The sequence below is a fragment of the Heloderma suspectum genome, chromosome 4 (assembly GCF_057233095.1).
Source record: "Heloderma suspectum isolate Gila_16-S chromosome 4, 16-S_ref, whole genome shotgun sequence".
Taxonomy (NCBI): Eukaryota; Metazoa; Chordata; class Lepidosauria; order Squamata; family Helodermatidae; genus Heloderma; species Heloderma suspectum.
In genome coordinates, this window is record NC_139461.1 from 186,595,592 (window position 1) to 186,618,001 (window position 22,410).

General features: G+C 42.4%; 1 protein-coding gene across 10 annotated transcripts in view; it reads left to right on the plus strand.

Annotated features, from left to right (window-relative positions):
* Positions 1-1,242: 1,242 nt before the first annotated feature.
* PTPRC (protein tyrosine phosphatase receptor type C) overlaps positions 1,243-22,410 on the plus strand; it is a 127,531-nt gene continuing 106,363 nt past the window's right edge. For all 10 annotated transcript variants that reach the window (XM_084851518.1, XM_084851522.1, XM_084851519.1 and 7 more), the window contains exons 1-2: positions 1,243-1,285; positions 1,369-1,490. In XM_084851518.1, the coding sequence (XP_084707644.1) occupies positions 1,424-1,490 (67 nt within the window). In that variant the 5' untranslated portion in view covers positions 1,243-1,285; positions 1,369-1,423. The remainder of the gene's footprint in view (positions 1,286-1,368; positions 1,491-22,410) is intronic.

The window sequence follows — 22,410 nt, forward strand, 5'->3', positions numbered from 1 at the left end:
CATTTTCGTTATTCCTGGCCAGGGTTGGAAAAATATTTCAGATGTCTTCATCAAATTTTGATGAAGCATCACTTTCCAGCATCTTTTTTTTTTTGGAACAAGCATCAAATTTGTAGGCATCTATCCTGTACAAAGATGGTGTGCAGGGTGTGGGTGGGCTGCAGGGTGTGGGGGAAAACAAAAGTATTATGAGCAAATTCTGTCCTAGTGCAGGCACAGCACTCATATTCAGGGAGATCACCACAGAGCTCAACAAGAGTTTTTCTCCCTCCGTCAGCACATGCACATTCAACACATTGCCCCATTACCAATACTGAGAGGTCTGTGTGCACCTGTCATATCCCTGTCCAGCCCTTCCTGACAGCTTGGTGAAGTTACTCAAGTTACAAGCTTGAGGCTACAATTCTATGCACATTTGGATGGAAGTACGCCCTATTGAACATAATGGGGCTTAAGTCTAAACACGTATAAGATCGCACTGTAAGTAACTTGTTGTACCCAGGTGAGAAAGAGGGTTGGATGAGGATATGGGAAGCACACACAGCATTCCTAAACCCCATAGTGGCCAGTGCTTCATGTGCGTGGTTCCAAGTGAGGCTTGGGGAATGAGGTTCTTTTGAGCCCAATGATGGGCCCTCTGTGTTTTGGTGTTGAGCTTGTACCTAGATGGATCATACCTTGTCAGTGGTTTCCAATCTTAAATCCCCAGAAGTTCTTGGGGTACAGCTCCTATTCCCTGGATAGCTTGGCCAGATGTCAAGGATGATTAGCGTTGCAGTCTAAGAACATCTGGGGTCACAGGTTAAAGGAAAACATCAATGTTTTTGGTACCTGGGGTTTGCCCACATGTTTTTTAGCCAGTAACCACTTTAAAGAGGCATTAGATAATCTAGTGTGGCCTTGTCAGCTAAGCACATCAAGACACTGTTTTGTCAGTATTAACGGGAAAATTTGCATTATTCTCTCTCTGTTGTAATGGAGTTTCTATTTTTTTCCCTAGCCATGAATATTTTAACTATTTCAGCATTTGAAAGAGAAGCCCTTCTCAATTCTTCACAGAAACTCTGATGGCATCTGCTTTTCAGCTCGGAAGTCAGAACAACACAGCAGCAACTTCAAAAAAACCCTTTGTGACTTCCTGGAAACTGAAGAAGAAGAAAAAAAGTTTTTAGAGAAGTGAGTAAAATTGTCTGTGACATCACTTTGCTATAGAGTGTGACTGCAAGTGGTTAGTCTTTGGGTGACAGAGGAAGCTGCTTCTTGGATGATAAGGACGCGTTGCAATGTATGTGCATAGCATATTCTACATTTGATTTGGACCTTGGCAAGACATTTGTACAGAGCGATAACAATTATTTTGCTTTCCAGAGACAGACACATACATGCTGTTTTGTAAGGATACACATGAGCCCTGGATGTAACCATGTTTTTGTGGCTTAAACTCTTGGTGTTTGGCTTGGCTCTTGTGGACCTGGTTTTTTTCAGTCAAGGTAAGTAGAAACTTCTCATTCATTCCTTAAGATTCTTCTTAGAAACAGCAGCAACAACAACAACACAGGACCATCTTGAATCTTGAAAATATCTGACTGTGTTTAAAATTGTAAGGCTGTTTCTCATATTCCTGTGTTCCCAGGAAACTTGGCATCTGTCAGAACCTTAGCAAGGATTCCTTAATTAGAATATCAATAACAGAAGCTGAGATTCTCTGAGGAACAGTTTGTCCACCATTACCATTCTATGTCAGACTCTCAGTTTTGGTGGGATAACAATTAGGACTTTCAGATCTGGACTGCACCCCATATGAATCGGGAGCACACTAGAATGGGCCACAGAGAATCCTCGGCAACTCACAGGTATCCCCAAGAAGATAATTCAAACTGGAAAGTTTACCTGGGGTTTGGATATATTCCTTGCCAGAGATTCTCCTTCACACTGAATTTCAGGTTCTCAACCAAGTGCATTTGGTGGTGTTTTGTGAAAATATTCACAGTGCAATGAAGGTAAAATTACTTTTGAAGGTGGTGTGCAAGGATCTCCTCTGAAACAAATTTTGAAATTCATTTTTTTTTTTTTTTAAAGAAGAAGAAATGCATCAGGCAGTTTAGTCCAAATGTGTTTAGGATTAGAACTTCCTTATTAAGAATGGTTAGGATTGCAACCATTGTGTCACTACTTTTTCATAATACCTATCACCCAACAGAATTGTGTTTTAAATAATGTTCTATAAGTAAGCACCTTCTTCTTTAAACAATAATACAGCTGATTCCCCCCCCCCCATTACTTCTCCATTAACTTTTCAGCCACTCCCTGATCTCGGATCCTGTATTTACTTCCTCATATTTCAAACTCTACATTAAATATTTTATTTTTTAGAATGTGGTGCTAATTAGATGTGATCAGAATAATATTGGATATAATGATAGTTGTCCAGAGCTCAACTAACCTTACTGGATCATCTGCTTTGTAACTGTTAACAAATCTCGTGCACTGTTTCTCGTTTTATGCAACCATGACCTTCTGCCTACACATGCCATTCCAATGCAGAAAACTTATTCCCTTGATATTCCCTGCACTGCTTATTCTTCATCTGTCCAGGTTGCCCATACCTCCAGTCACTCATCTTTCATGGTCTACCTCCCTTGCCAGTACTTTCTACATATTCCCTCTCTCTGTACCACTTTATCTATAGCTTAGGCCAAACTATATGCCCAGTGACAAACATGGGTCTGGTAAACCAGGGTGTCACTTCTGTGCTTTAAAGCCATGGGAGTATGCAGGGTTGGCCCTACTGTTAGGCCAAGTGAGGCAGTCACCTCAAGTAGCAGATGCTGCAATGCTGGCAGCAAGGTGTTGGAGGAAAGAGCTCTGTGCTATGGCTCGGCCTGCCCTGTACCACCTAAACTAGCCTGCTGCTTTCAGATGCAGTGGAAGACACTGTCCCATCTCCCCTGTTGAAGAAAGATTCAAGTGCCAGTCCAGTCAGCTTTTATACATGGAGGGGAAGGGAACACCTTTTTGTTCTTAGCCTCAGGCAAAGAAATATCTTGTGCCAGCCAAGGGAGTAGGGCCTGATTTGCAGGGGTGAAGCATTTGCTTCTTTTAGGATAGGCAAACCTGTCATTTTTGCTTCCTCCTGCATCTGAATTTTTAAAATCTCAAGTTCTTCCTTTCCCAAATATGAACTTGGTGAATTTTAGCAATTTTTTTCTTATTAAAAATGAACTGAAACAAAATTCTCACCCATCTGCACTGGCTAAATTCAATATGTACAGCGAACCCCAGCATGAAGGGGACCATGTGGTACCTGTCTACCATATAGCAGTTAAAGATGAGGAGCCTATCAGGAAAAACAGCTGACAACACTAATTTAAAACACTAATTTAAACATGGCTGAATACACAGGGATTCAAACCCAGACTTTTAAGAGCAGAGCACTCAAAGCCATGGGCCTGGATGGATGGATGAATCTGTCAGTTTTGGTTTCTTCCATATTCTATTTTTTAAAATCTCAAATTCTTTTTGTTCCAAATATTGACAACTTTGATGACAACTTTTAAAAATACTTATCAAATCAAAACTGAAATGAAATTCTCACCCATTCCGAGCTTCTTTTCCCCACTTTATTATTTATTATTTAAGGGATTTGTATACCTCCCTTCATACAAGTATATCCCATGGCAGTTCATAGTAAGTAAATAATGTTTCCTTGATTAAGCAACCATGCATCTAGGAACCCTGGCTGACTGAAAGGTGCTTGAGCAATGGGCTTCCAGGGGAAAGCCATGGGGTAGGGTAGGATTAAGCATCCACCTGCTCCTTCTGCCCTGGAAATTGTGCCTCTCCATGCTTTGCAGGAGAGAAAAGGCAGCCCAAATTTCCAGCTTGGGGCTGAACATACAGCAACTGGGCCTTCAACAGTCAGGGACCCACGAACCTATCATTTCCTTTCAGCATTCCTGGTGGAGTTGTGAACCTCCCGCCTTTGGGAAACCTTGACGCTCCATCGTTTATGGGCCCATTGCCAGTACGACATTGTTGTTGTTCAGTCGTTCAGTCGTGTCCGACTCTCCGTGACCCCATGGGCCATAGCACGCCAGGCCTTCCTGTCCTGCGCTCTCTCCCGGAGCATGCTCAAGTCCATATTCATTGCATCAGTGATGCTATCTAGCCATCTCATCCTCTGCCGTCCCCTTCTCCTTTTTCCTTCAGTCTTTCCCAGCATCAGGGTCTTTTCCAGGGAGTTTTCGCATTAGGTGGCCAAAATATTTGAGCTTCAGCTTCAATATCTGTCCTTCCAATGAGCAGTCAGGGTTGATTTCCTTATGCTTTCCTTTCCACGGGCGATATATAATCTGACAGCAGTAGTCCACTGCCCATTGAAGAAACAATGCCCTACAGGCACTCTGCAATGTCTACTAGGGCATGACACACCCAACGTTAGACAATACCATCACAGCATCTCGCATGGGGGAATAATCCTGGAGAGTTATAAGGTCTCAGTCCTGAGATGCATTCCTGAGATTGTGAGGATGGAATTTAATACTGACCAAGGTATTTTCTTGACTCTGCGTTTGCAGAGATAATGGGAATTTGCAGGTTGGGGAAGGGCACTTACATGGGTGTGATAGTGGGAGGAGGACAGGACATTTGAACCATCTCATACCTGCTGATTTTCCCTTCAAACACTCCTCTGAGACTGTTTTTCTTCCATTGTGATTCAATTCCAGTTTCGGAGCCTGGTTGAGAAACAAACCAAACTATTAAAAACTGTCGTGTGGGACCTGTTTTTGCAGGGAACAATTGGCATGCAGGGAAAGGGTTAAGCACTGCATTCCTGCCTATTGATTCTTAGCACCACCACCCCCTTCCCATTACAAGGGAAACCCTGCATTGGAAACCCTGTGTCTCTTTCATTATGCCTAGTTCCCCCAAACAAGACCATCACTCTTTGCAGCTACTGCTAAACATGGATGAATTTATATTACTTTGTGATTTCACATGCACATAAAAACCTTAAAGAACCGTAAGTGGGTGGGTGGGTGGGTGGCTAGCTGAGGGTGGAGTGGGGTACTCATCCTTCTGTCATTAGTGCTTACTATACAAGCTAACATAATTTATCAACAAAATTCACATAGTAATAATGATTATCTTTCTGAACCTTACATTAATATCTTTAGATTTCATGATTTTAAAATGTTGCTATGTTTAAATCGAATATAGCAGCAGTCTCTGTACTGGAACGCATTTTTAAAAGCTTCATTTTTCTTTTTAAACCCCAAACATCATACAGAGAACAAATTCTGAAGACATATTTGTTGGTTGGTCACTTTTGTAATATTCTGTAGTTGGGTATTTATACAAATGAAAGTGCAGAATTAGGATGTTTGCTAATTTAGAATGATGTACATATATGATGTATTCATATTATTGTCAAAATGGCCATAAGGAGCAGATGGTAGGTAGCTCTTGCATGGGACATGAAAACAAGCAGGCACCATACATAAAGCTGAAAGAACAGAATTCTGTCTTGTCTTTTTTTTTGGGGGGGGGGTTCATTTTAATAACTGACTTTCTCCAGTTGACTGCTGTTCCCTTTTCTTTAGAGTAGGCCAGTGTCTGTCTCTGCAGCTCACCTCTATTGTTACTTTATGCAATGTCTAACAGAGAAGGCATGGAAAGGGGTTGGAAGGGAGGGTGTTCGACAATAGTTTTCTTCAAAAGACAGATTTTCATCTCCTTTGTCTGCATGAGGTAGTCCGTAGATGCCTAGGGCCTGTGCTATCCTAACTAATTGTTGCTATAGAAATCCTAAGAGGTACCAAACTTTAGGAAATGCTCCAATATGAAAGAGCATTTCATTATTTTACAACTGTGAAGTAGATAATAAGGCACTCCCCCCCCCCCCCCGGTTACTGTTTTTTGAAAAGCATGTTTTACTCAGTGCATTTGTTCTTAAGCGGGTCGACTTGTTTTTCTGTGATTGTGATTATGTGTATGTGTTTCTGTGTTTTGTTCTTTACAAATAATACTACTCACACCATTTTCCAGGCAGATAGTTCTGTGTAAAAACAGGCTTACATTTTAAATTATTGGTGCAGCACAATACTATACAAATTTACTCAGATGTAGGCACCACAGTTTTCAATGGGACTTACTCCCTGTTAAGTCTACATAGGGTTGCAGCCCTAATTTTTCAGCCAAACCATATAGGAATATAGGAAGCTGCCTTATACTGAATCAGTCCATTGGTCCAGCTAGCCTAGGAATGTCAGAGAAATCTGTTTGAGGGGTGGAGTTGGATGCATTTTCCTAGGCTCCCCCCCTCCCCGGCTTCATTTTGGTTCCCTCTGTGGTGCTGACTCAATCTGCAGTTTGCAGATTTACTGGGAATTTTGTGCGTTTTTGGGAAGGTTCTGCAGAATTTGCACAAATTCTGGCCAAATTTGCATACTTTGTGCAAATTGGGCCATGATTTGTGCAAATTACTTAGAAACTTGTGAAAATTGCAGAACCTTCTAAAAAATGTGCAAAAAAGCTCCACGAATTCAGGAAACAGCCTGCAATTCAGCTCACAGATGCAAAGTGAGTCGTACACGCTGTGGAACTCCATCAAGACAAAAAAGAACCAGATTTTCTAGCAATGGACATCCCTAATTTAGTCCAGTATTGTTGACGCTGGCTGGCAGCCATGGCTCTCCAGGGTTTCAGGCAAGATTCTTTCCTAGCCCTACCTGGAGACGTTGGGGGTTGACCCTGGATCCTTCTGCATGCACAACAGATGCTCTACCACTAGGCTATGGCCTCTGATATATTTTATATAGATATATAAGCCAGTACCTAACTTCTAATTCTGTGCCATGATTCTTCACATTTAGGGAGATGGAAGGGACAAATGATCAGTGTGCATCTGAGTGCATGTGAGGCCTACAGAGACATATCACCTTCTAACCTCATTGCCTTTCCTCCATCTACTCAGAATGCTCTCTGCCTGGGGTGGTTGAGGTGATGGGATTGGGAGGTAATGTTGTAAGGCAGCCTTCCCCAACCTGGTGTCCTCCAGACTTGCTGGACTGCAACTGCCATCATCCTCAGCCAGCATGCACAAGGTGGTGGTATCTGGGGAGAATGGGAGTTGTATCCAACATGTCTGGAAGGCACCAGGTTCGGGAAGACTGTTGTTTGGCAACATTAGAACATCAGAAGAACCATGCTGGATCAGACCAAGGGTCCATCTAGTCCAGCATTCTGTTCACACAGTGGCCAACCAACTGTCGACTAGGAACCCACATGCTGGGCATGAGCACAACAGCACCCTCCCACCCATGTTCCCCAGCAACTGGTGTACATAGGCTCATTGCCTCTGGTAGTAGAAGTAGCACATAGCCATCAGGAATAGCAGCCATTGATAGCCTTTTCCTCCAGGAATTTGTCCAACCCCCTTTTAAAGCCATCCAAATTGGAGGCCATCACTACGTCTCATGGTAACGAATTCCATAGTTTAACTACGTGCTGTGTGAAGAAGGACTTCCTTTTATCTGTCCTGAATCTCCCTTCTCCCACCAATCAGCTTCGTAGGATCACACCAGGTTCTAGTATTTTGAGAGAAGGAGAAAAATGTCTCCGTATCCACATTCTCCACACCAGGCATAGTTTTGTAGACCTCTATCATGTCTCCCCTTACCCTCCTTTTTTCCAAGCTAAATGATCCAAGATGTTGTAACCTTCTCTCATAGGGGAGATGCTCCAGCCGCTTGATCATTTTAGTTGCCTCTCAATGTGCCTCTTATTTAATTTAATTTAATTTAGGGTGCAATTCTATGCATGTTTAGACTGAAAAAGGTCCTACAATTGTAGGACTTTTTTCTGTCTAACATGCATAGGATTGCACCCTAAATTATTTATAAACTCCCTTTTAGGGCTAAGCTCTCACAAGGCAGCTTTCATCATATAAATATAAAATTACAATATCTCATAAAAACAAATCCCTGTAAAACATCAAAAAAGCAGTGAAAGAGGCAACATAAAAACACCAGTAAAATCAACAATAAAATAGCAGCCGAACAATAACAATACATAGCAGCTTCCAGCTTAACACAATATCATATAAACAGATAAAATAATGATAACCCAGTCAGTCTACATTAGCATCGTATACTTCTCAAGAACAAAAATGTATTTAATGCCCATTTGAAGTTTTGCATTGATGGGGCTATATGAAATAGTTAAAATAGAGTTCCATACATGTGGGACCACCATGGAAAACAGCTTCTCCCTTGTGCCCACCAGCCAGACAAGATGGAGGTACTGTGGGTTGGGAAACCAACTACTCTGGTTGAAGGTTTACAACTGGTCTTAGATGGGGTTGCAATCCCCTTAAAAGACCAGTGGGTAGTCTGGGAGTCCTCCTGGACTCTGAACTAACTGGGGAAGCCCAGGTGGCTGCAGTGTCTAAGAGTGTATTTTACCAGCTTAGGCTGGTATGCCAGCTGCAGCCCTATCTGGAGAGAACGGACCTTGCCTCAGTTATCCACACACTAGTGATGTCCAGGGTAGACTACTGCAATGTGCTGTACATGAGGTTGCCCTTGAAGAAGGTTCAGAAATTTCAGCTGGTGCAGAATGTGGCCACCTGAGTATTGGTGAGGGCGAGACAATTTGAGCACAGAATGCCTATACTGAGCACTGTATAAACCAGCTGCACTGGTTACCGGTGTGTTTCCAAGCCCAATTTAAAGTGCTGTTTTTGACCTTTAAAGTCTTAAACAGTTTGGAACGAAGTTACTTGAAGGACCGCCTTCACCCATATCAGCCTGCCTGCACTTTAAGATCAGAAAGAGAGGCCCTTCTCATTTGCCCACCCATGAGAGCAATTAGGTGGGTGACCACATGTGAGAGGGCCTTCTCTGCAGTAGCCCCATGCCTTTGGAATAAGCTTCCAGCGGAGGTCCACCATGTTCCGTCATTGCAGGCTTTTAAGAAGGCCTTGAATGAATTATTTTACTGTGGCCATCTCTTTGTATGACTGCTGTTGTTGCTGTTACTGCTATTGTTGTTGTTGCTAGTTTTATTGTTGGCTTTTATTGTTGTTTTTATGTTTTTATCGCTTTTAATATTTTAACTGTTTTTATGTATTTTATTGCTGTAAGCCACCTTGGGAGGGCTTCTGCCCCGAAAGGCAGCCCAAAATGTTTTAAATAAATAGATAAATTGCTTGCACCAATGGCCACATGAGTAGAGCTTCCAAAGATCCTCTTAAAGTGCAAGCAGATTTTAAAGGTCAGAACCAGTACTTTAAATTGGGTAAGGAAGTCTATGGACAACCAGTACATTTCTATACTGCCCAGTAGCCAAAGCTTTCTGGGCAGTTCACAAAAATTAAAACCCCAAAATACAACACGATAAAACATAATATAAAAGTTTAAAACAGAATAAAAACCAGAGTAAAAACCAGCATCAGGGAAATATATAAAAACACAACAAACACACATTTGAAAACAACACTCTTCTATTGAAATTACAGTAAATGAAATTTACTACAAATTACTATTCCTGTAGGTATTGAAAATTTCTCATTCAATACCTGAACTCATTCTGCCCCCGTGTGTGCGTGTGTGTGTTTAAACTCATATTTGCTGGTGTGGGTAAGCATTTAATGATGATGATAATAATAATAATGCAATAACAACTGAGCTGAATACACTGTGTGCCTCCAGATGGATGGCTCTTCCTAGTGCTACCAGTCAAAAGATATTGTGCAGCTATTCTGTCTTTAGTGGATTTTCTGTGGGAAGGAAAATGACAGAAGTGGTGGGAAAGCATCATTGGGTTATAAATTAATGTTATCTGGATCCCCCTCAAATTCCATGAATAAGGCAGGGCAATTTCCCAATAAAAGCCTCCTATGGAAGCATACATTTATGATTACTGCTGCTATAGAATGAGTTTTAACCTGGTGCCTCAGAAGGACATTATGGGGATCAGTGGGCAGGTTTTTGCTTTTTTATGTTTGGAGTCAAGAATGAATAGCCATGCAAGCCAGATTGGTGGTTACCTTGACAGGGGTAATGCAGTCACTGTAGAGGCACGGAAAGGGAAGTTGAGCAGAATTTCCTTCCCCTTTACTGTGTTAAATGGCTTGTGCACTTGAGAATTATTGAAGCACCTATAGATACTCAGCTCCTGTGAAATGTGTATGTGTATGTTGGGAAGTGGGGTAGCTATATCAAGATGAAACCAAGACCATTTATCTGAGGGAATAGCGGGAGAGTAACTTTGCCGGTCAGGCCAACAAGCAAAACTGGCTCCAGGGCATGCCACAGGACCAGAGGCCCACAAATACGGACCCCACGCTCAATAGCAACCAGAAATGTAGTTCTGGCAAGTACTTTTAGTGGACTACATTAAAAGTTACACAAGAGTAACTTTAAAAAATGGGGAGGGGAAGCAGAAGAAAATACCAGGAGGAAGAGAGTTTTTTCAAAATGTCACCAGGCGGTGTCTTGTGCTGGTGAAATACAGCATAATTGTCAGGGGCTAGGGGTGTTGGTACAACAAACACACATGCACAATTGGGGAGGGGCTGTAGCCCAGTGTTAGAGCACCTGCTTGGCATGCAGAAAGTCCCAGGTTCAATCCCCAGCATCTCCAGGTAGGGCTGGAAAAACTCCTGGCTGAAACCCTAGAGAGCTGCTGCCAGTCAATTTCGGCAATACTGGGCTAGATGGACCAGTGGTTTGGCTTAGTATAAGGCAGCTGAGTTTCCTATGTTTGTGTGTTCTTATGTTCCACAACCCACTGTTCCTTCCCTATAAAACCACCTTACTGAGCAGCAGGCCCAAGCGGGACTTAAGTTGTCTCTGTGGACCAGGAAGCAAGAGAACTGAGCCCTGCTGTCTGTTAGAGTCAATGGTTGGCTTCCAAGCCAGCTAAAATTTGTGGGCCCTTCACAGGAGCTGCTCTGTCTGGCCTATTGCTTCCTCAGTGGCCTAGCTATTTTCCAGATGTTTCCATCCTTTAGCCAGAGGTTGGTTGTGCTGTGCAGACTGAAGTGTCTGGTGCCAGCTTCAAGATGTGCAATGGGTTTGAGTCCTGACATCCATGCTTAGTTTTTAGAAAAAGAGAAAATGGGGTTCAAATCCTTCTACAAATAGCATCCTATGATCCAGAAGCCTTTCCCCATGATGTATGGCAACTTTCCCCACCTGGTGTCCTCCAGATGTGTTGGTCTACAACCCATCTGGAGGACATGGGGTGGCACTGAAGCATAGTGACCTGCTTTAAAGCCAGTGGCTCCTGAACCAGTTCCTCCCTATCTTATGGCTAATATTCTACAATAATGATGAAGAAGATGACGATTGATAATTACACAGAACACATACAGATATTGTTTGCATTTTCAACAGCTACTCTTCTTAACGACTCTACAACATCGCAAGGAATAAACTATACAACCTTCTTATCTCCACAACAGTAGGGTTTTAAAAATGCTGTCGTGTACACTTCCTTGAGAGTTTCTGACTAAAAGGTCAGATGTCATACCAATACTAATTCCAATACTAATAATGATTATAAGAGCTGCAGATTACTTACTGCATTCAGGTCTGACGTGCAACTGAATGACTATGGCTTTCAACCAATTTGTTCCTTTAAAATCAGAGAAATAGCTCATAACTACAGCAGCTTTTCTTTTCCTTTTTAAAAAAATGTACAGTTGTCAATGCCAAAGTCGTATGTGCCTCCGTATACGCATTGGTGCAGACCCCTGAAATAGCAAAGTACAGAAGTGCCTCTAAAAATGCCTGAAGCTGGCACACAATGTTGCCTCTCAAAATTTTGCAGCTTTGGAGGAGGGTGGGGTGGTGGGGAGATGCAGACATATTTCCTGTGCATCTTGTATATTTCCATCTCTTTTAAAAATCATTTTTTGTTTATTAACTGTAAAGGTTCTTTTTTCAGAGTTGGAGGGAAAAGGCTGTCATAAGATTCAAATGGTAAAGCACAGCTGGATAATAAATTTCTAGCGTGAGGTGCTGTCTGCTGAGTTCCAACTGCATATATCAATAAAATAGGACCCTGGCAAACAGGTCATGCTTGCTGATCTTTCAAGAACTGCTAAACCATTTATCTATTTTCAAGCATTTTATCCACCCTTTGAAATAAAAGCTGTTTGAGGCTGTGGATATCAGACATTTTAAAACTAGCTGTGAGTGTTTCAGTGCAGTCCACAAAGTACATAATGTTATACAGAAAAGGGAACTATTTTCTAGCTTTTTATACTTTCCCTTTCACTGTTCTAGGGTGGCCATTATTTCCTCTGTGTCAACATGTCCTCTGTTGCTAGGCTTGCTTGGTTTCTATTTGTAGATTCAAAGACTTATCATCCTTTTGCTCCTCATTCACAATCCTACAGTTCTATAGAGAAAATTATTAGCGTCAACCATATCTTTTATTGTACATAGGGGGCAGGAATCCTTTTCTCTTTCAAAAAAAGCCAGACTCTGTGGAGCAATTTTTAAAACTGCCTTTGAAATATGATTTACTTGAGAAATGATGAGGAAAAAAAATCAGATTAACATCAGACTCTGATAGGCGAGGAAAAAATGGCAATAGATCAAAGTCACTTTCTATATTTGCAGTAACAACCAGATTCCCAAAATGAACTTGATATATCACAAAGCAAATAGGAAAATTTATGCTGGAAATACAATTTGCTAGTAGCAGCACAAGTTTATATGAACATACATACTAACAATACTGTTTCAGGTTAAGGTTAAGGTTATGGCCAGGAATGGTTTTTAGATGGGCAGCACTAGTGAAAGTTTTAAATTCATTGAGGTGAAGCAGAATGAATGGGTAGGATCAAGAAAACTAAGAATGTGATGTGAAGCTCTCTATTCAGGGGTCTGCCAGATTTAGTTTGATCTTGTATAAGATAAAGAGCTCACTCTGTAAGGAAAACGTGCACCCAAAAATGTATATTGCAAACCTGAATTATTTCAACAAACAATATTTTATGGATAATGTACCTTGGCCCATAGACAGTGGAACATAGGTTGCCCTTTGGATGAGTGCTTTTGGAAGGGTAGAGACAGGGGCTGGTGGTTGCACTGTCAGATTTTTCTTTTCTTCTAGCCAGATAGCACAAAAGCAGATTGGAAAGACTGGCTTCTTCCTCCTCCATTATTGCCCAAAGCTCATAGAGGGCCTTGTATTTTGATTCCTTCCAGTGTGTTTCCCATGCAGAGTTCTTATGAGCTCACAGAAAATGTACAGTTTCATAGGTTTCTCTGAGCTTTATAGGATTGCACTCTAACTGATTTCAAGAGCACCTAGATATTTTAAACTCCAAGAACTCCAGTAGCCCACATGAGCTCTGCAACCTGTATATTTTTAAACTTGGTGAAAAGCATAGATGAGGTCATTTTTTGTGGGCTTTCAATGCACTTCCTGTAAAATTCTCAGCTATTTGAGCTGAGAACCACACAATGAGAAGTGACTGCTGCCCCAACACAAGTCATTGCACAAGAGGTTTCTCACTATGTCAAAATTAAAAATAAATGACATTTCATTTGTCATGCACACAGGCAGGGCGATGTGTCCTCTTCATTAAGCATATGTATGCATTCTGTATTAAAACGTATATCCCAGTTTTTGTCCAGAAGAGCCCCCCTCCAAAAAAAGGGGCTTATGAAACAATAAAATAAAACACCCCATTAAAAAAACAAACAGCATACCAAATAAAAAAAGAGCAGCAAGTAATTCAATATTAAAAGACATCCAGAACTTGGCAGTCGTTACTATTTGTTTGTTTTTGGCAGTGCCTCCTGGGGGAGGAAATTCCACAGTGTGGCCACCACTACTAAAAAGGTGGAGCCCTGCCTCTCATACTTGCCAACCTAGCTTCAGATGGTGGTAGAACATGGAGGAAGCCTCCTCTGACAATTTTGTTGGGTGGGCCGAATCACCTGGGAGCAGGTGGAAGACCCAAACCCAGGAAATGTTGAATTTTTGGACCTGTGTAAATAAAACATTCCAAACAAATGTGTATATCCTGCTTCTGCTAGCAAAGAATTAAGTGACAAATGGTTACATGGAAGGAAGCCAGGATGAAAATGATCATGAGGCATCTGAATCTGACCTCGGGCAATAGTCATGAATTGTGGCTTGCCAGCAGTTTGATAACTGCTTTTTTCAGTCCCTGATAGGCAACAAAATGCAGAAAGTTTTCTTGTCCCAGTGGGCCACATTTCATGGCTGTTGGAGTGTATTCAGTTTAGTCACAAGTTGTACAGTTTACTTGCAACCATACACCCAAGCTTTAGGTATATATTTATTGCTTCTGACCGGACATCAGACTTGATAAGGCATTGTATTTCCCTACTCTGCTTGGAATTGTCAAAAACCGAATCAGAAGACATTACTTAACTTTCTTCACTTGATGCATATTTTACATCTTAAGCAAATAATTACAGTGGAAGAGGGAAAATGGGGGCAAGAAAAAGTGATGTTACATTGGCCAGGCATTGTATGTATTACATTTATATCCTGCCTTTTTTCCCTCTTGCAAGGAAACTGGCAGCTTACATGGTCCACCCGAACTCCATTTTATCCTCATAACAACCCTGTGAAGTAGGTTAGGCTGTGAGTCACCCAGTGAGCTTATGGCCAAGTGGGGACTAGAACCCAGGTCTCCCAAGTCCAACACTCTAACCACTATATCACATTGGCTCTCATTTGGGTTCAATATTCAAGGGCAGTGCCCATAATCCTCCCATTCAAGTCTACTCACTCCTTAAGATCTGCAGGGAAGGCTCTTCTCCAAGTACTGATGATGGTGGAAACTGAGATATACAGATTTTGTTAAATAGGTTCTCTCTGTTTCACAAACTGTCAGGTGTCCTTTGTTCCATCATCCACTCATTGATGGAATCAGAATTTTTGTACAAGAATTTTGTTCATTTGTAAGTGTACATTTGGGCATTAGCACCAATGCACGGTGCTAATGTGCACCTGCACAAATCTCCCCCCAAAGTAAAAAACTGGTCTGCAAGTATGTAGAATCTGTGTGACTCAGGAAAAGCTGATCTGCTGCAGAATTCTCAAGCCAGATTCATAGAAATATGAACTCATTTGAATCCATTGCAGATTTCTCTGACTTCCCTAGGTGGAAGCATGGTTGGTTGGCTCAGGGCCTTTTCTGTGGTTGTGTCCAGACTGTGGAAGTCCTTGCCTCGTAAGACTCATTTGGCTCCCTTTCTCTTGATCTTTTGGCATTTATTGAAGACGTTTTTGTTTTGGCAGGCTTTTGTTCTGCTCGGCTAAATTATTTTAAAGCAGTTTCAGTAGAGTGGTCTGTGGCCCAGTCTACATGGAAATGGTTTCAGAAGCATTTTCTGGTGATATCTGGATTTTCATGAAATTGCTTTGGTCCATCAGTGGCACACGAAGCAAGAAAAGTGGAGTATATACTACCTAAAACCCCACTTCCATGGGTCAAACAGCAGCACTTGAAGCCACCATACTTTGGGGTTGGGTGAGAGGAGTCCAGTGAGTAGAACTGAATGTCATCAACCATGCAGGTGCTGCTCAGTGAATGGGAAAGGCTTGCTCCCTGTCCCTTTCAATGCTCCCCCCTGCTCAGGGAAGTTTAATGGAAGAGATGAATTATGGCCTGTAGTTTATCCACACCTCTCCCCTTGCATGTACCAGGACTGTGAAGCAACAATACTTGAAGCTCTGCTCCCTGCATTAGTTACTATTGCACACTAATGCAACATTGGACAATTTTATAATTGTGTGATTACAAGACTGTGAATCAGCAGTATTGAAGCCCTGTTCCCAGCCTGAGTTACTGCCCCAGTACAATTCAATTCTGACTATCGTGCTAATGTGACATTGTACAATTGCATAATTACAGGACTGTGAAGTAGCTATGTTGTAGGGCAAAGTAAAAATAAACAGGAAAGGCCAGCAGCCAAACAGTGCTACTGCATAATAGTGCTAAGTGGGAAGAGAAGCCTGTGTCCAAAGTGGCTACTGCCAATGGGCAGGGGAAAAAAGGAACAGGGGGAAAAAAGGATGGCCCCACCCCTTGACCAGCTCACAGACACCCCCTGAGGCACACCCAGTATGCAGGACTTAATTCAGGGAAACGGGGCACACTGCAGCAGAACCACATGGGAGCCGCATTTAAGGAAAAAAGATGCACTAAGGGACTTTGTGAAAATGTGCCTTTTTGAGAGGGAAGCTGCACGGTTGCTGTGGGGTGGTGACAACAGCATGCGTCGTGAATGACCCTAATATGTTCTCCCTCTGCACTAAATCATCTATGTTGATTGGGCCTGTGTTAGAGGTTTGTTTCTGCTACATATACCCCTATTTTAATGTTGTATTGTTTTAATGATATTATTAGTTTGGGGTAACATTGAACAATGCACAAATACACACAATGGAGATTTCCCTTCTGCTGCCATATGCCATCCCCTGTGTCCCCACAAATCTGCTACAGAGCAGATTTGGGGTGGGATGGGGTCAAAAGGCTCCAGTGGGAGGAGAAATCCATACTTCTGATAGATACCATTCCATCATCAAGTGCTGCTAGTTGGATACAACCCCTTATCTGTAATTCTAAGATTCTAAGCCACCCTGTGAATTTCAATAGACAGGTGGGGTATAAATTATCTGAATAAAATAATAAATGAAATAAAATCCAAGCCAGACAATCCAAGAAATCAGTGGCCTTAAGTGTGCCTAACTCCGTATGTGCCTTTTTGAGGGGGTATCTTTATTGGACTGTGGCCAGCATGTTAGAAATTGGATCTCCCCCCACATAATCAGAACTATATTCTGGTTAGCTGACGTGTCGGCAATCATGGATTAAGCATTTTCATCACAGGAAAATAACACATCGGGTAGGCATAATATTTTGCATGGGTTATAAGCACAATATATAATAATCAAACTGATAATGTTACTCTGCCATGACATCTCAGTGATAAGGGATGAACCAGGTTGGGCCATGAGGAAGCAGAGATAGGATGGTTCTCACTGAAAGCATTCAAGTCTGGTAATATGAAAGATAAAATGGTTTTTGATACTGTAGGAATAAACTGTCCTGGACATTATAAACCAGTCACACAGTCTAATGAGGAGTGGTTCGAGCTTCATTAATTTTCATGAAGTGTGTACCACGTACGATTTCAAGGTAGGAGAGATGGCAGTTTTATTGAGTACTGAAAAATGGCCCAGGCTGGCATCGCTTTTGAGTGCAATACAGGAAACATCAAATCCATTGGAAGCTCATATTAGGAAATTCATTTACATCCATGCAGGCAGTGCTACAGAAGTTGGGAGATCTTTATTCTTAAAAAAGCAAAGAAAATAATTAAAAATGCTGAAGCTCCATTTCTCTTCTTCCCATGATTAACTGTTGACTTCAAATTGTTTTGGTAGTGAGTCAATATCTGCCCCCTTATGCTAGTACAATATATACAGTCATGCTAGGGAGTAACTTTGTTATTGACCTCCTTATAGATTTAACCAATGCAAATGTAATTTATGGTATATCTGCTTGAGCACCAGCAGAAATTAAGCATGCCAGCAAATAAGAGTTTATGAAAAATATTTTAAGGGCCTGTTTACCCAAGCAAATAGCTTCTATGTGTTCCCTCCTGACCACTACCATATACAGCAGGGGTGGGGAAACCATGGTCCTCTAGATATTGTTGGACTATAGCTCCCATCATCCCTAATCATTGGCCATGCTGGCTGAGGCTGTTCAGAGTTGGAGTCCAACAACATTTGGAGGGCCACAGTACACTCCTGCTGCAATTTTGCATGAGCATGAAAGTTTATTTTTTAAGTTGCCATGAGTTTTCTTGACATTGTCATATAATGGCTGTCAGGCACACATGCCATTATAATGGCTGTCAGGCACACATGCCAGAATCATCGTTTGGTGCTACGTGGTTTGGAGAATTACAGTTTGGGGACATGGCATGGCCTGTTTCAGTCCAGGCTCCACATGCCTCACTCCACTGGAAAACTTGTTACTAATCCAGTACTCAAGGAGAGAGGTTCGGTTAGTGGGAGAGAACATGCTTTGCATGTGTAAGGTACAGGGTTCAATGTCCAATTAAAGGGTCTCGGACAGCAGGTGCCTGGAAAGGCCTTTGCCCAAGGCTCTGTAGATCCACTGCCAGTCAGCTGCCATCCTGGGATAGATGGACCCTCTGATTCCCTACAAGGCAGCTCCACATATAGAGCAAGCTCCAAAACTCTGATTACAAGGAACCAGTTTTCATTGGTCATCTAATGGCCCCAAGAGAAAGCAATGGGCATCCTTTTAAAACTCTAATGATGTCAGGGTCATGCTATACCCATTATTGTTTCCATATACCCCCCCCCCTTCAATGGGAAGTAGAATTTGATAACTGGAATATCATAACTATTTGGAGACCTGGGAGACTATTTCAATAGTCTTCTAGACTTCCAAACAGTTATGATACTCCAGTTATCAAATTGTGCTTCCCACTGAAGAAAAGGTTTTGAGGAGAGTGGGGTCACATGGGAACACAATCTAAATCAATGAAAGAGGGGTATTTTGAAGGTCTAAAATACCAGTTAGAGAATTTTCAAACAAATATTTATTGATGGATGTACAGGTAAGCTAGCCAGAGTGTCCTATTTGTGCTTTTGTTGAGGTGAGGTGAATTTTTCCCCTTTGCCAGCTAAGCAGTCATCAGATGTACCTCACCCTTGGATAGTGATGGAATCAAGTCTTAGTCAGGATCCTTAATTTTCATCCACCTGTCGCAATTGAAAATTTCCACTAGAGAGCTCCAGATGTCACTATCTGCATTAGTTGTATTTAGTAATTTATGGGATACAAAGGTTCAATGCACAGTTATACATATTTCTATAGACTTAACATTTCATAGGGATGTACGGATTCCTCACTGTCTGTTCCGGTGGGGAATCTGCACGGGGGGGGGGGGAGAGGCGATCCGTTTCTCCCCACCAGAATCCTCGCGGAGCAGCTCCGCTTTGCGAGGATTCCGCAGAGCTGAGGGCTGCCCTGTTCTGCCATCCACATGCCCTGGATTCTGTTTTTTTTTTGGCTCCCTGACCTTACATAAATAATTCCGTAAGTACCACCAAAAAATCCTTTTCGCGCACCTGCCATCAGTCTCCATAAGCCTCAGGTCACACAGAGAAAATGCCTATTTATTTTCATAAAAAGGGTAAAGCCCTTCACGGGGATTCCCCATGTAACTTCCGGTCACTTGACCTCACCTGACCTGACCTCACTGGACCTGTCCTGACCTCACCGGACCTGACCTCACCGGACCTGTCCTGACCTGACCTGACCTGACCTCACCAGACCTAACCTCACCCCCACAGACAATAAACAGAAAAGATGGAGGATTTCCGTGGACTTCACGACTCAGCCCCAGCAAAAGAAAGCCTCGGGTCACAGAGAAAATGCTATCGTAAAAGGGTAAAGCTGTTTGCGTTCTTCTTCCATTTCCGATTTACAGATTTCTTTTAGTGATTATTTTTGTATAATCCACCGTTCAGTGGACAAAAAAAAAAAAACGGGTCTGCGTGAGCTCCGGTCTGGGTTGACCGGGCCGCCCCATTCCGAGGAGGATTCCGCAGACCAGATTTGTCAGAATTCGACCCTATTTAAAATCCGTGTGGAATTCTCTGACATCCCTACATTTCTGTGTCTCACACCTGACTAATCTTCCCTGACTCTTCACATGAGTCCATCAGCTCTGCTGCTTTTGGTTCTTCTTCCACTTGAACTGTTTCAATTCTAGCTGCTTGTTATAATAACTTTGAAACTAGGACCTAATGCCTGGTGGTGCTTTTCCTCCTCCCTCCCAGTCCCCTTTCCATCTGTGTTGTATTTTAAATTGTAAGCATGAGGGCAAGTACTGTCTTGGAGGGAGCAATCCTATAGCCGCTAGACAGTGGCTAGACAGCCATAGGATATGCTGTTTTCTGGGAACCAACCTCGGAGCCCGTGCTCTGAAGTCGGTTCCTGGAAAGGTGACCTCCCCCCAAGTCCGCGCTGCCTACAAGACAGTACAGAGAAGCCCCGTGCTGTGCACTCAGAAGAGGAGCACAGAGCAGCTGAGAAGTGGCAGGGCCAGGGGTGTTCCAGGGCAGAGAGAGCGGATCTGCATGTACGACACGTACAGCAGCCTCCTCTCTCACTCGGCCCCCCCACAGCTAAACAGCCAAAATAGGCTGTATAGCAGAAATAGCAGGGCAGGAGAGGCACAGAGGGAATGATCCCCCCGTGCTTCTCCTGCTTTGCTCTGGATAGGCGGTCGCCTCCGAGTTCGGAGGCGGCCACCTATCTAGATAAGATTGCATCCTAAGATTATTAACTTTTGTAAGCCAGTCTGGAAACATTTTTAATCTGAAGAGTGGGCAAAAAATGCTTCAAATAAATAAGTAAATAATGAGCCCAATGAAGAAAGCAGAGAGATCAAAGGTGTGGACCTGTGGGACTGTGCATAAAATTCAGATGTGGTACTAACCTTAGAACCTCAGTGTATAGCTGCTTCTCTGGATGGCTTGGGACATAGCTTGACTCCTGTCTTTGTTATCATCACAATCCATTTTGTCTTGTCAAATGTTCTTTTTCCATACACAAGAAGTTGGATACAGATTTAGTCATACTTAAGAGTATGCCCATTCAAATCAATTGATCCTAAGTTAGTCTTGACCAGCCATTCCCAACCTGGGTCCCTCGAGGTGTGCTGGATAACAACTTCCATCACTCCCAGCTAGCATGGCCATCAGCCAACACATCTGGAGGGCCCCAGGTTGAAGACTGGTCTTAATTAAAACCCCACTGATTGCATTGGGTCCACTCTGAGCATGACTAAATCTGGATCCATCACATTGTTGTGAAAATAATGCTCATTTTATTAGAATCTAATCTGTGTCCCATTCCCCCTCCCTCGTTTTCCCTGACCCTCACCATCGTGGCCTTGCCATACAGCTTGCTGGGACCTTCTCCCTGGCATCTCCTTTTTTAAATGCAGTAACATTTTGTTTTATGGAAGGAGCATTCAATCATGTGAGCCCCCATCTGCACTCTGAAGCAGTACAGCTTACAAAAAGGTGTACGTTCCTTCTCATCTGCTGTTTCTCAGACCTAGGTGTCAGTGAGCTGCATGTGTTCCATAAGTATGACTCAGAAGTATGAGTTCCACAGTGAAGGTGGGAAGGGTTTGTTCTTTCCAGCCTCTGCTGCAGTAAAATATTTGCCCCTTGCAAATCTCTACATTAGCACATTGCCAAGAGTCAGATAATGGTAAAGCTACTCTAACACAATAGAAAATAATTGCACAGTAACTAATGTGCCAGTTGAGTGGCCCACATATTAGGTCACTGTGACTAGTGTGTCTTTTCCCCCTTGCAAAAGTCCTCATTTTAAAAGTTGAAAATGCAAAAGCATGACTCATTCATGGCCGACAGTGTTACTTTGAATTCTTGAAGAAATGATTCGCATCAAGGATTATGAAACTGTGCTGCTGCTCACATTTATGCATAGCGTGTTGTTAAACTAATGTGCTCCTCTTGCTTTATATTAGACTGGCCTATTATATTAAGAGATGTCCCCAACTTAAAAAGAAATTAGAGTTCTATGGAAGAGGATGAACTGCCACAGCTTCACCATGTCTCTTATTTTTTAAAATTTACACTAATACCCTTATGAATATCACATCTTTCTTATAGTCATATATGTATCCAGTACTAAATGGATGACATCTTTGTACCAAATCTTTGCTTTCAAAATTTTGGCAGCCCAGCAAAAATACCTCCCTTCCACTTGTGCCCCAAAGTTTCTGTGCTGAGCTCTTCATCCTTCCAGACTAACCAAGGGCTTGGCATGCCCCAAGGGGCCCTTCTACTACATCCCTATAATTATCCAATGGTTCAGGGTATGTTCTGGCTTCAATACCTTGTTGACTGAATTCCTTTTTCCTCAAGCTTCATTCTCCTCCAGCTTCTCCCCGAGGCTTTTTTTTCTCACCACTCTATTGCCTATTGCGGTTCCTTCCTTTGGCCTCCTTGCCTTTGGGCTTTCTCCCCCTTAGTTTCCCTATGTCTCAGGGCTTCTTCCCAGCCTCCAGCCTGCCCCTGTGTAAAAATGTAATGCCAGTCGAATGGGCAACTTTCCTTTTCCTCATAGAAGCTGGACTATAAACCTACCACTTAAACCAATTAAAGTGCAAAGCTTTATCTGCTTGACGGCTGTCTGGCTGGAGAATAACTGCAGCTCCATCTCTTTTAAAGTAACATTTGTTAGTTTATTTTAAAACATTTCTATGGACTTTCAGTAAGTCCACAAATAAGTTTGATGGAGTGATAGATTTGTCACTTACT